Source organism: Carassius auratus, chromosome 39 (assembly GCF_003368295.1).
Source record: "Carassius auratus strain Wakin chromosome 39, ASM336829v1, whole genome shotgun sequence".
Taxonomy (NCBI): Eukaryota; Metazoa; Chordata; class Actinopteri; order Cypriniformes; family Cyprinidae; genus Carassius; species Carassius auratus.
The window spans coordinates 10666077-10679972 of NC_039281.1; the positions used below are offsets into that span (position 1 = coordinate 10666077).

General features: G+C 35.0%; 2 protein-coding genes across 2 annotated transcripts; one reads left to right on the top strand and one right to left on the bottom strand.

The window, feature by feature from the left end:
• Positions 1-1518: 1518 nt before the first annotated feature.
• LOC113058152 (neurogenin-1-like) lies at positions 1519-3294 on the bottom strand. The gene is made up of 2 exons (XM_026225828.1): positions 2916-3294; positions 1519-2801 (listed from the first exon to the last, which is right to left on the bottom strand). The coding sequence occupies exon 2, from the start codon at positions 2789-2791 to the stop codon at positions 2165-2167; it is 627 nt and encodes a 208-aa protein (XP_026081613.1). The 5' UTR covers positions 2792-2801; positions 2916-3294; the 3' UTR covers positions 1519-2164.
• Positions 3295-10339: 7045 nt separating this feature from the next.
• Positions 10340-13330, top strand: LOC113057871 (DNA-directed RNA polymerase II subunit RPB7). The gene is made up of 8 exons (XM_026225426.1): positions 10340-10453; positions 10757-10866; positions 10953-11112; positions 11281-11331; positions 11948-12013; positions 12120-12191; positions 12301-12334; positions 12536-13330. The coding sequence occupies exons 1-8, from the start codon at positions 10442-10444 to the stop codon at positions 12547-12549; spliced, it is 519 nt and encodes a 172-aa protein (XP_026081211.1). The 5' UTR covers positions 10340-10441; the 3' UTR covers positions 12550-13330.
• Positions 13331-13896: the final 566 nt, after the last annotated feature.

The following is a 13896-nucleotide window of genomic DNA, read 5'->3' on the forward strand; positions in this document are numbered from 1 at the left end:
GATAAACATCATGTCTGTGCCCCCTTTCGTTTCAGCTGGCATGCGCCCTTCCCTAAGGCTTTCAGCACGCGCTATTATACTTGTCTTTCCCCGACACGTGCAGATACAAGAGCCTTGGCTGGACCTCATGCGGAACTCCCAAACAGAGGATTTAACCTGAACCCTTCAACTGATCCACACATACACAACGTGCACACAATGAAAACTCCAATGAAGTTCGCAAAAAATTCGATACAGTCTACATGAGGTCCGCAGATAACCAGAACATACTTGTATAATTTGTATATAATTATATAAAATTCTGAATTATATTTATAATATTATTTATAATGGTTGTTATTTGTATCTAATTGTGCAATGGATTAAGGAATGTTCCTACTATCTGAACGCGCAGATTAGCGTATAACTGGTAAAGATAAAAGCTGTTTGATTTACTGTTAAGCTTTCATATGAAAAACTGTATAAAAAAAAAAATAAATAAAAAAAAAATATATATATATATATATATATATATATATATATATATATATATATATATATATATATATATATATATATATATATATATATATATATATATATAATGCAATTTAAATTATATAATTATAATTAATTTATATATATATTTATATTTATATAATATAATTACTATATATATATATATATATATATATATATATATATATATATATATATATATATATATATAAGTATATAATTGCAATTTATTAAATGTATAAAATGTAATGTAATTTAATATAAAATATTATAAAAACGGGATTTTGCAATGAAATACTGTTACCTTTTAATTGATGGATAAAATCTATATTTAATAAGCCATATTACCATTTTAAGGTAATAAGCCAATAATGAGGTGATATATCTTCTTAAAATGTAGGCCTGGTTTCACAGGCTTATAAAGTATTAAGTACTATGTATGAATATTTATATATATGTATATGTATATCTATTACTATGTATTGTTGATGCTAATAGAGTTGTTTTGTGCAATGTGCAGTTTTGGTGAACTTTAAATCAGCACGTGGCTTTGAATTATCCACCTGTATGTTATCATTCATACATTTATGGTAACAAACAAAGTTAAAATATTTCTTTCATTATGTAATTTAATTTAGTCTTCAGATAGCTAATAACTTTAAAATACACACCCACTGAAATGGCAGCACGTGCATTTGTAGCAATATTAATATAATGTGCATTTTAGATCTAGTTTTTATTTTTGAGACCCTAAAACTCATCCAGACGGTTTGATATAATCAAGCGCTGTCGTGTGTAGAATGTGCACGCGCAGTTTGATTGACAGATTAGATGACGCTCACTCTGTATCTCTGATCTATACCCATGCACCTGCTGCATAACCGTTATTTTATGCGCTGTGACCCAGAGTGACGCTTCAGTGGATGCGCTCATTAATGATGCCCATTATCTTGGCAGACATTGCTATGGGTTGTTTATGCATAGAATCTCATTATGAAACAAACAAGCAAGCACAGAATATTTTTATAGAAAACGTTATATTTATTTGTACAAACATGTTTGCACCAGTTATATTTTGAGGTAAATACATAATAGAATAAATCTCTTTATATACAATAAAAATACAATAGCATACGAAATCAACAGGTTGAATAAATAAAACAAAAAGAAAGTGGTGGGAAAGCAGTCGTGAGTAACTGTACTCTTCTATGGATCAGCCAGACAGGAGAGGTTTCTTCGGGTCAAAATACATAATGCATAAGGCCAGATCTTTGTCTTGTCCATTCAGTCCATTGTCACAGCGTTGAAACTGAATTTTCACGCTCGCTTTTCTGCTTTATCGCTCTACAAATTGTAATATTGACTTTTCACCTTGGACTGCAAAGGCCAATCTGTCTTGGTTTAAATGATAATTTTCTCTAACAGGCGTTTAATGTCATGCTCCAAAGAATGCGAAAAGTGCAAAGATATCGGGAAAGGCATCAATATCGGTAACAAAACGTACAAAAATAAGAACATTCTCATCTGTGAACTGTCGTTAAGGCAAACAGTGAATACCTAATGTTGGTACCTCTTGGTTCTATAAGAAAGGTAACAGCAAAGTCCTCTGATTTTACACTACATACTTCTGCAGACTCTATACAGACATGAGAATGCTTTAGTCACATTAATAGACGCCAGGTACAAAGTTGTGGTAGCTGTAAACTACATCGGTCTGTAAGTATCCAAAGTCGTCCATGGCTGCAGGGCTGCCCGGGTCTGAATTGCAGTAAGACGGAGATGAAGACGAGGAGGATGCTCCGGATGGCCAGGAGCAAGAGTCACCTCCGGGGCTGGGCGCATCTTTCATGCAGCTTAGTCCTGGCAACAGCAGCGCAGGGTCTCTGGGCTTGCTCTGCCGCTGGTCTGCGATCCGGATGGTCTCGGAAAGCGCCCAGATGTAGTTGTGAGCGAAGCGCAGAGTCTCGATTTTGGTCAGCTTCGTTTCGTCGGGAAAGGCAGGCAGCACGCTTCTCAAGGCATCCAGGGCGTCATTGAGGTTGTGCATTCTGTTCCTCTCGCGGTCGTTGGCCTTCATCCGGCGGTTCTTCTTCACCACGTGCACGGTGCCGTCGTTCCTGGCGCGCCCCCTGCGCCTCTTTTTCTGCTGGAGCTCGGCTGGAGACGCAGGCGGCTTGCCGCAGAAGGACGCGGGGGACGCGGAGTGGAGGCTGCTGCGTGAGTCCTCATCATCTGTGTGCGTAAAGGAGTAGTCACAGCTTGAGGTGTCCATGTCGGAGAAGACAGTCTCCATTGTTGATAACCTGGAGAAATGGCAAAATACAAGTTAGGAATACCTACGCCAAACACAAGCTTAGAAAATCATTCCAAGTTCTCTGCGTGTAGCACTGATGATGTTTGGTTCTTCAAATACGCACCTTATTAGATGAAACTGGGTGTTTGAAGTCTTGCTGAGCCTTGAAGATAGTTTGTGTTGAAGTTTAAGGCACGCGTCTGTCTTGCTCTTACCCCTCAATCAGCTCGTGCGAGCTTGTGAGCTTGGCACACGACTGGCCTCACCTGCCTTATATACCCTGAAGAGACAATGGACGTACCCCCATCGCTTTGGCATTTTTGTGAAGGATGAATGAATGGTTTGCATCAGGTCTGCCCCGTGCCGCACGACCATCTCATTAGCATAATTTATGCCCGTTGTTTGTTCGCCCTCTGAAGCGTGCCTGTAATCACCGCTGGCCAATCAGAGAGCCGGAGAGCTGGCCAGCCACGCGAGCGGAGCTGTTGCTATCTGTCCAGCATGCACCAAGACCACTATAACTTAAATCTCAAGGAAATTGAAAAGAATGGACATCACAAAGTGGCCCGAGGCTAGAAGAGTTTTTTTTCCCTGCCCATTTATAGATTGTATTTTGCGCGCTAAGCAAATCATAGCGCATTACACTAGGCTACTTTATAAGATATACACAATTGTTTGGATTGATGGATTGATGCAAGATTATAAATGTGACTTGTTAATAATTTTTCAGCATATTTTCATTCTACACACAAGGTCGACGTGCTATCTGTTATTATAAGTAGCCTATATTTCGATGTACAAAAATATTATTATTAAAAATTTTTTTTTGTAATTTGCAAGATGTTTGGGATTTTAAGTGTATTTTACTGAATGTTACCTATCAGTTTATGTCGTTATTATATGTTAATATACAAATTCGACCTATTCTACAGAATAGAAGAAAGGTCAATAATGTAAAACCGCATGATTACTAAAGTTGATCAGAATTTGCCTCTCTGCACAGAGCATATTTCACCCACACAAATAAAACAATGTTAACTAAACAATATAACATGCAACACAAAATATGCACACAATGTCCAATGTACACAAGCACAGAAATGTAAAATCCAAATGAACTGGCAAAGCGTTCTGGAAAATTAAATGTTCATTCGTTTTATAAAAAAAAAAAAAAAAAAAAAAAAAAAAAACATAAAAAATATTTTATTGCTTAAATGCACAATTTTTACTTCTAAATTATTCTTTTCATATTTCACATTAATTTTTTTTAAATAACACAATATTATTATTTAACATATAAGTTAAACTAAATTATATTATTTTCCCGTTTAAATAAGGTTTTCTGTATTTCCCTTTTATTCCGCCCTGCCTGCAGCGGTTATAACTCACAAGGTGAAGATGCAGTTCAATCAAACCTCTCCACTGTGTCCAATCCCTTAAGTTTCATTTAAAGACATCTTTATGAGACAGCCATACAATTGTTCATTAATTATTCAATTTATTCAATTGCAAGCAGCTCGCCCCTCTTTGGAAAAAAAATGAAGGGGCACTATTTAGAAATAGTTTGGGGAGAGACCTGCGGCGCCTTTCTCCGTGCGGTATTATGGCGATTGGGGCACAGTCATTTATAAATAATTACACAATGTTTAGAGTCTTCAGGCATGTATGATATATCAAAGCGATTATAAGGCGAATTGTTCCATTGTGCGCCTCTCCTCTCTCTTCTTTTCAGCTCTATACGGCTTGTCCCCCGTCCAAATTCTGCGCCTCTGAGCTTTTGTCACTCATTTTTCTCGGCCTGCGACACTCCAATAGCATTATTCTTATTCAAATAGTCCCAGCGTGAACAAAAACACCCCGCTTCTGAGGCACGTTTGTGCTTTCGCTGGTGTGAAGTGAAGCACAAGTGCACAAGACGCATAAGTTTAGATGCATAAACTCATATGGCTCATAAAGACGTATAGAGTCATGGAAGGTGTTTTGATTATAGAATAAACAATAGACGATACATACATATTCGTTTTTATTCAGATATATATATTTAATACATTGTAGGCTATTATTGTGCTCGTGCTAGTCCTGTTTACGCTTTTATGGCGAATGTATTGGTTTTAAAGCCCCTCTGATGGAGGTCCAGGCTGGGGTGATGGGGGAGATCGATTTTACTATTACAACACCAACCTGTCAGTAATAACTTCAAAGAGGGAAAACAGCTTGAATGACTATTTTGCTTCCAGTCAGACTCAGAGCATTAGCGATCTGGCCTGGACCTGGCACTTATTGCTCTTATTAAGTCATAAAAAAGTTATTGTTTTACAATGTTACTTAACATTACTTATTTCCACAAAACTGATGGATGTGTCAGGGTTTTTTTCTCCATGGGGGCGGTGGGGAGGAAGAAGGGCTTCGCGCACAGCTGAGAGATGTTGCCTAGGAGATTTTGACAGGATTAGGCACAAGTGCACGAGACCTGAATGCATTTCAATAGCAGAAACACGTGAGAAAATGAAACAACTGAATTGCTTAAAGAGAGTCTAATCTGGACCCCGAAACAATCATGCACACTGCACATTTGAAAAAGAAAGCATCTCAACGCACGTGGTTGAGGGTCTGCTGCGAGTAAACTGAAATATGCGAGCTGAATAGAACTGATATTTCAATGCACAATGCACAAAGGCTTTTGCAACATTAAAAAGAGTGCAGCATTAAAACGAAAGCTTTGCATGGCAGGTGTGGAAAGGTGCATTGCTCTTGTTCGACCTGTGGCCTCATACTGCGCTTTTGGATTGGCATGTGACGTGTGAGGCGCACAACTCTCTTTATTCTCAGGGTGAATGGTCTTTTAATTTATTTTATATCTATTTATGCAATTCGTATTAAAATTCAATTTTGCATTCGGCCCAGCATTAATCCCCGGGTATTAACGCGATTACTGTGCGCAAAAGATCTTTGAGTCAGAAAGTCTGATAGAAGTTTTCACATGGTAATCCCCGGAATAATCCTTTCCCCTGGCGCTGAGGCAGGACCGGGGCCAGAGGACCCTTTCTCCTTCTTCAGAATTCAAGCAGGGCAGAATAGGGCCATTACTTTTCAATGATAATTAATTCCTTACTCCAGTGCTTCAATTGAACGGGCATACCACACCCCAAATAAGAAAATCACCCCCACGGCCTCGAGAAGGCCTTCAGAGACTGAAAATAAATTCTAGGGTTACAGTGTTTAAAGACAGCGGTAACTTCGGCTCTCCCTGTTTAATAGTCTTTGAGCTTAAAAATCTCCACTTTATCCTTTTTTTTTCATTAACTGCATTAAATTTTGTGTTGCACTAATGTTACATTCTTTCTTCTTTTCTTTTTCTTTCTTTCATTTCTTTCTTTCTTTCTTTATAGGCTTACAAGTAAAATTAAATATTTGCCATATTTCGTCTAAAATGATCAAAATAAGTATGTGGTGTTTTATAATATAATTAATTATTTTACATATTTATTCTTTGTATTTTTATGTTACTTTTATTAAAAATAATGACATTATATTATGTCACATTATTTGATACTGTATTATTAATTTACAAAAGGAATGTTTGTATTTTTAATCAATTAAAAAAAACATTTATTAAACAACAACAACATTAGTTATGTTACATTATTTATATTGTATTCATTTAAAAAAGGAATATTTTTTATTTTATTATTTAATATAAATTATTTAAAAATAAATGTTATACATTTAGCATTATTATTATTATTATTATATATTTTCTTTAGATATGTCCTGTGTATGAAATGCATTTATGATAACTAAATGAATTTGCACCTGCAATGCATTTTTTTTGTGTGTGTGTATATTTACAAGATCTCTGAACAGGTGCTATTATCAAAATGCAATGGAATCTCATTACAAGCGATGTGCATGTAAATTTTCGTCTCTCTTTGTGAGTCAGACACATAATGTACCAGTTCGTGAACCTAGTACTATCAATCAGATGTCCAAGTCTAAATACAAACCCTACGGTGGGGCATTCACTTGTCTTTGTGTGTTTGTGCAAGTGCATAATTTACCTCTAGTTTACCCTGCATCAGCGCTAACAATGAGAGCTGTGTCTCTAAAGACTTTATATTTGAAAGTAACCAGAGCAACTCTTTGGTAAAATGAGAAGAAGCTTTGCACAAGCTACATCACCATAAAAGGGAGGAAGTATACAGCAATTCCCTAACTAATGATAAGTTCATACAGCTGACCTCAACAGACTTTTCCATGCATTTGACTTTTCGCTTAGTAGTCTTTCTTTTTTGCAACAAACATTATTTATCATTGCATATCCATTTGCTGATGAAAAATGTGCCATGTGTATTTCAGTTTCTGGATGTAATGCCCCCTGAAACACACTGAGTTGATGGCATCACTTGTAGGTGTTCAAATCGGCCATATGGTTTTGAGTGCAATAACTTGAATCTCTCGCCAACAATGGAGTAATTGAGAAGGGAAAGAAGTCTGAGCTTGACTTGACAAAGCTGCAAAAACTCCTTCTTTCACTCTAATGAAGCTGTTGTCTGGAGATTCTGTGTGGGGTTGGGAGGGTGGTGGTGGACGTGATTTGTCATACAATCTGAATCTTTAGGAGGGCTGGAGAAAGACCTCCTCTCCATATGTCTGCTTATTTTGCATCTGAAAGCTACCTTTGGTGAGAGCAGGGGGAGAGGGGGAAGGAGAGTAGTGCGCTGAAGCTCAGGAACAGGGCTTTCTGAGAGCACAAAAAAAGGAAAAGAAAACATTTATGTGGGAGTTATGCATTATATATTTGTTTCCTTTGAATGCGGAATTTCTGTGTTGCAGAAAAAGATTAAATTCATTCATTATAATAATATATCTTCTATATTTATTTATGCATTTGTTTTCTTTGAAAGCCGAATTTACTGCATTTAAAATTTGTGACGTATTTATAAAGTAATAATTACAATTTAAAAATTATAAGTTTCATAAAGTAATATATTTCATGTATGTGTTTATTTATTTATTTATTTGGTTTCCTTTAAAAGCAGACTTGTGCGTTGCAGAAAGTGATTAAATTAATTAATTAATTATAATACATGAACATAATGCATTTTATTAATTTATTGTTCATGCATATGTATTTGCTTCAGAAATAATTATGTATGTAGAAAAGTTGCAATTTTACATATTTCATACAATTATTTATTTAGTTAGTTCTTATTTTGTTTCCTTTGAGAAACAACAGAGTTTACTTTTGTGTATTTGATAGCAATATATTTTATTTGTTCATTTCTTATTTATGCACATGTGGCTATTTGGTTCTTTCAAAAGCAGAATTAACTTGTTTTGCAGAAAGTGATGAAATACAAGTGATATTAATATAAAAAATATACAATATGCCAAACTACATTTAATAGCCAAAAATACCTTAAATGTCAATGGAGAGACTGCCAGCATTTTGCTGTTACTTTAAGCAAACTACAGAAAATAGCATTTCTAATGCTACAATTCACAACACAGTTGTTATATTCATTTGCACTGGAATGATAATGGATACTCGGTCAATACAGCTTCATGAAAAACAGGTGCAATGTCCCATCCCATGCAGACCTCTTTCTGATTTAGTTTTTCAGCATGGCTTTGTGCTTTTATATACCACTAATATGTGATATTTAAGTACTCTTTCACAGAGCTTGGCCAGAATGACTTTGTATCCATCCAATATTTTCTGTGCAGTATGTTTGGATTTGCACTTCAAAGCATCAATTTGAAACGGATGAATTGCTATATGAGTTGATCTATAGGAATGGCACAATTCCACAGAAATAGAAGGAGGGACTATAAAGGCTTTGATTAAACGAAGGCACCGTATCCACAGCATGAAGGCCATGAACTTGTGACTGTGAGGACATCTGTAACCCTTTTATAATTTCAAGGTTAATGCGATGAGTGCCAGCTCCCTGCGAGAATGTGGCATGGACAAAATGAAGAAGTCCCCAAGGACCATCTTTGATTTGGCCTATATGCGTGATGCAAACCCCTTCCAGCATGCTCAGATATTTGTGGACATCTGCCCATGCTCATCAGCATGCATGGCTTTAGTCCTCAGCTATCTGACCTAGCACTCCACTGCATTTGCTTTTATTTGCTTGTGAAAAGAAGCTTTTAAAACGTGCTGTTAAAGCTAAACAGCATCACAACTGGAAGGTTTCAGACACCTTTTCCTGGGTTTCCGTTTAAGCTTTATTTGTTACTTAACATTTAGTACAAGGGACCTATATTTCACACATCGCATATTTCATTGCTGGTATATTAAGTAAGGTATTACAATGACTCGATGTATTTATTAAAGTAATAATTACTATTATGTATTATAATACTATACTTTATAAAAAAATTATAGGCCTATATTGTATGCTTGTTTTTTTATTTAGTTTTCATAATATCAGTCTTTTCAGTTTTGTTCTTAGCAAACCTACTCCAAAGAAGTCAAACATTAGTATTTCTTAATTTCATAAGGATTCTATAGCCTGACATGGCAAAATGAAGAACATGAAAAGCCAGAAATTAGTTGCTTGGCATAATTTTCGGACTAGGAGAGAATTAACTCAAACTTATGGATAATTTATTTTAACATCTTCTGGTTCAATAGCATTGTAACTGCGCTCCGTGTCTTTAAAGCAAGCATTCATATTAAAAGCAGACACTAAAATGCTTGTCCTGAGTAGCTTCAAAGATCCTACAAAGGCCGCGCATTGCGTAACTTCGGAATTGCAGTGACCTCTTGTGGTCATATCTTGTCTTGTATTTTGCGTAAGTTTTGCAATTGATTGAGTAAAAATCTAGTGAGAACAACACAATTGTAACGCAAAAAAAATAAAAAGATAAAATTAAATATATATATATTTTTAAAAAATATATAAATACATATAAATACATACATTGTTTTGCTGTGAGACCTAACAAATATGCAACCAAAAATAAATGACACATAAAACTAACCTAGCATGAATAGTATCTAAATGTAAACACATTAAACTCCTAAAAAATAACAATTTTACACCTCATAAGTGTAAAATATCTAGTAATGTGTGTGTGTCTAACTGTTGTTAATTAACAAAACCATAATATTAATTTGTGCCCCATGTAGTGTGAACATATATACAATGGTGCAATGTAGAATTAAATAAAACGCATGGCCTGATAGATTTGAATATTCATTAAAGCTGTAACACGCAGGAAATATCCTAACATCCTTTTGAACCCTTTATATAGCATGACATTTAAATAATCTTATTTGAATAATATTTATTGCTACAAAATCACATAATTCGGGGGTTTTAAAATGTGTTTTCAAATTTTTAATAGGCAAAATAAATATTTAACAAAAAAAAAGAATAATAATAAATAGTTATTTTATAAAATAAATAGCTCAAGAAATGTCTGCTTGACTCGGAGGTTGGACATTTTTTATGCGAACTATATTGTGGAAAATATGTTCTAGGATATTGCATGACTTTTAATTTGAAAAGTCTCCCGGAAATACTCTTGTAGCTACTTTCGCGGTTTTGAGTGGCGGTTCATGATCAAGGAAAAACCAACACTTGCTGATTTTTTAATTTAAAATCAATACTTTTGGAAGACCAAAACTCTTAAGAGATGTTTTATCACGTAAGTTCGTAACTCTCTCGGTTTTACGTGTAAAATGTAGATCATTAATAAGTATTTCATACATTCGGCTCGTGTAACGTTATTCATCGATGCTGTTTGTTCTCTGGATATGATACAGCTAACGTTAGCTAACAGTCAAATATTTTCATTTTAGATTGATGTATATTATGCTTATTTGTCTCATTTTATAAAAAGTACAGAACTGTCAATTTAATTGCTAATGGAGGATGATTTCTAGGTTCTAGAAGTTATGAGTGTCCCTGTATTTGTTGTTGTTTTCTCAATAATAACCCATCACCATAGATCTCTTTGGAGCATGAGATTCTCCTCCATCCACGATACTTTGGACCGAATCTTCTGAACACAGTCAAACAGAAGCTGTTCACCGAGGTGGAGGGAACATGTACTGGGAAGTAAGTCCTACAGAAAGATCGAGATTGAGTTTTTTCACTGAATATTATGAAATGTTTATCTCTAACGTCTGTCTTTTGTTTCACAGGTATGGCTTTGTTATTGCAGTGACCACAATCGATAATATTGGGGCCGGTGTTATCCAGCCTGGCAGAGGTTTTGTGTTGTATCCCGTCAAATACAAAGCCATCGTGTTTCGTCCCTTCAAGGGAGAAGTTGTGGATGCTGTTGTCACACAGGTTAACAAAGTACGGGCTTTTTTATCTTCTGTTAGTGCTGTTATTATCATTTTAAGTTCAAGGAGACAGATCACAGCATTCAAGAGCCCTTATGAATAAATTACTTGCTCAATGATTGATAATTTATATCATTTTCAGACCTATATATAATGTTTTTCTCTCTTTTTTTCCCCCCAGGTTGGACTCTTTACAGAAATTGGCCCCATGTCTTGTTTCATTTCTCGTCATGTAGGTTCTCTGTGAATATGTGTGTGTGTGTGTGTGTACTTGTTTTTCTATTCTGGTGGGGACTTAAACCTGAATACACACAGACTCATGGGGACTCGTGTCATGGTGGGGACCTAAATTGAGATCCCCACGGGTAAACAAGCTAATAAATTACACAGAATGAAGTTTCTTGAAAATCTAAAAATGCAGAAAGTTTCCTGTGAGGGTTAGGTTTAGGGGTAGGGTTGGTGTAGGGCGATAGAAAATACGGTCTGTACAGTATAAAAACCATTACACCTATGGAGAGTCCCCACAAGGATAGCTGACCAGACGTGTGTGTGTGTGTATATATACATGTGTGTTCCTGTAGCTCAATTGGTAGAGCACTGCGCTATATAGCCCAAGGTTGGGGGTTTGATTCCCCGGGAACACATGATATGTAAAAATTGATAGCCTGAATGCACTGTAAGTCGCTTTGGATAAAAGCGTCTGCTAAATGCATAAATGTTAAATTTAAGTTTAAAATATATATATATATATATATATATATATACTGTATATATACTGTATATAAATGTGTAAATCATAGTCATTGACTCTTGTAGCTGTCGTTTATCTGTGTTTCTGTAATATCTAGTCTATCCCCTCCGAGATGGAGTTCGACCCAAACTCAAATCCTCCGTGCTATAAGACAGTCGATGAGGTAAGACCCAATAAATAACTTTAGGAATTGTTTTATTGAAGGGAATTCTTTGCAAATCCTCATATGCAGAAATAAACAGAACATTTCATTTCGCTTTCTTCAACAGGACATTGTGATCCAACAAGATGATGAAATTCGACTGAAGATTGTGGGAACTCGAGTGGATAAGAATGATATTGTAAATCCCCATCATCTTTTTTTTTATTGAATATGCTAAATATTTCTATTTGTATACAAATATATATTTTTAAGGCTTTTAAATATTCAATTTGTTTCTTTTTTATTAGTTTGCCATTGGATCTCTCATGGATGACTACCTGGGTATGTATTTCGTGTAATAAAATCAAACATCTGCCATAGCTTTGACATTTATTTTTAATTTTTATTCCAACAATTTTTCATGTAATTATTGAAATAACAAAAATATATAAAACTGATTAATTTCAATAACTTATTTATTCTTTGTCTAATTTCTTTGTGCCGTCCAAATATTCTCTAAGAGTTTTATTCTTATTCTTCTAGGTCTTGTGAGCTGATTCTTATACCAAGAATATGGGAATTATGAAATGCTGTGGTGATGCTAAATAGTTTGTATATACTGTAATTATATACTGTAATGCCTTTTTCCTTTCTCTTGTTTTATTGTCATTTTTATGCCCATGTTAGTATATTCATAGTTTTTTCTTGGTAACAGTTGAATTGTGAAACAGCATAAAGTCACATTGTAACAAACTGTAGTTCAGCAGTGGCTCTGTGTGATGAAAGACTTTCAACTGTTTGATTTAAAGAGATGCAGCAGAGAAAAGAGTCAATATCTTCAGTTGGGCTCTTCTGAAAGACCCTGTGAGCAAAACCAGTTCACAAGCATGTTATTAGAAGACCAAAGTAATCATTCATCACTTTATTACATAAGGTCATTTTTAAGCTATTTTTGTAAATGCCAGCCAGTCTGTACTTGAATATCTCTTTCTTTTGTAATACAACACTCTCTAAAAATGTGCTACATGTCTTTGTTTGGTTTTCTTGTTTTTGTTATCGCTTGTTCTGAGATCTTTTTTGTAAGAAAGGCTTAATAGATAGTTCACAGTGAGCATTGCAGATTTTTGCCAACAGCTTTGGAAGCGAAATGTTTGTAACTGAAGCTTCCTTTCATGCCAGTCACACAGAAGCTCACTGCCTACTGGAACATTTAAAGGAATAGTTCATCCAAAAACAATAATATTTGAAGAAAATGTACTCACCATCAGGCCTTTCAAGATGTAAATTTGATGTAGACAGTTTGTTTCTTCATAGGAGCAATAAATCATTTGCTTACGAGTGGATGGATACTGCAGTGAATGGGTGCCGTCAGAATGAGAGTCCAAACAGCTGATAAAATGACACGTTTTACATTTTTATATTTCCCCCCTAAATTTCAACATTTTATTGAACAAAATAGTGACACCCCACCCCCCACATATAATCCATATACAATTTTTAACATAAAACAAAAACTTTTACAGGAGGTAGACAATGATTTAATAAAGATCTTAATATCTTCTTGGAAGAGAAAAATGTGGGGTAACTTTAATAATCTTGCATGAAATATTTTTTCAGCAAAATAATGAGGCTGCAAAGAAAGTAAACATTTTCATATTGTTTCTCTAAAGTGAAAAATCCAAACAAATCATCTAAAGTAAACACCAAAGTCATTATGAAGAATACAATAAACTGGCAAATGTCTTGGCAAAGTTTTCTTGCATGATCTCAATGCCAAAAAAGCTGTTGGTTGTGAGTCACAGAATGTACATTCATTTGAATTTTTGACACAATAAAGGATTTAACAGGATAGTACTGATAAAGAAATGTAAAAGAAATATCTTTAACATTATTTACCAATAAAA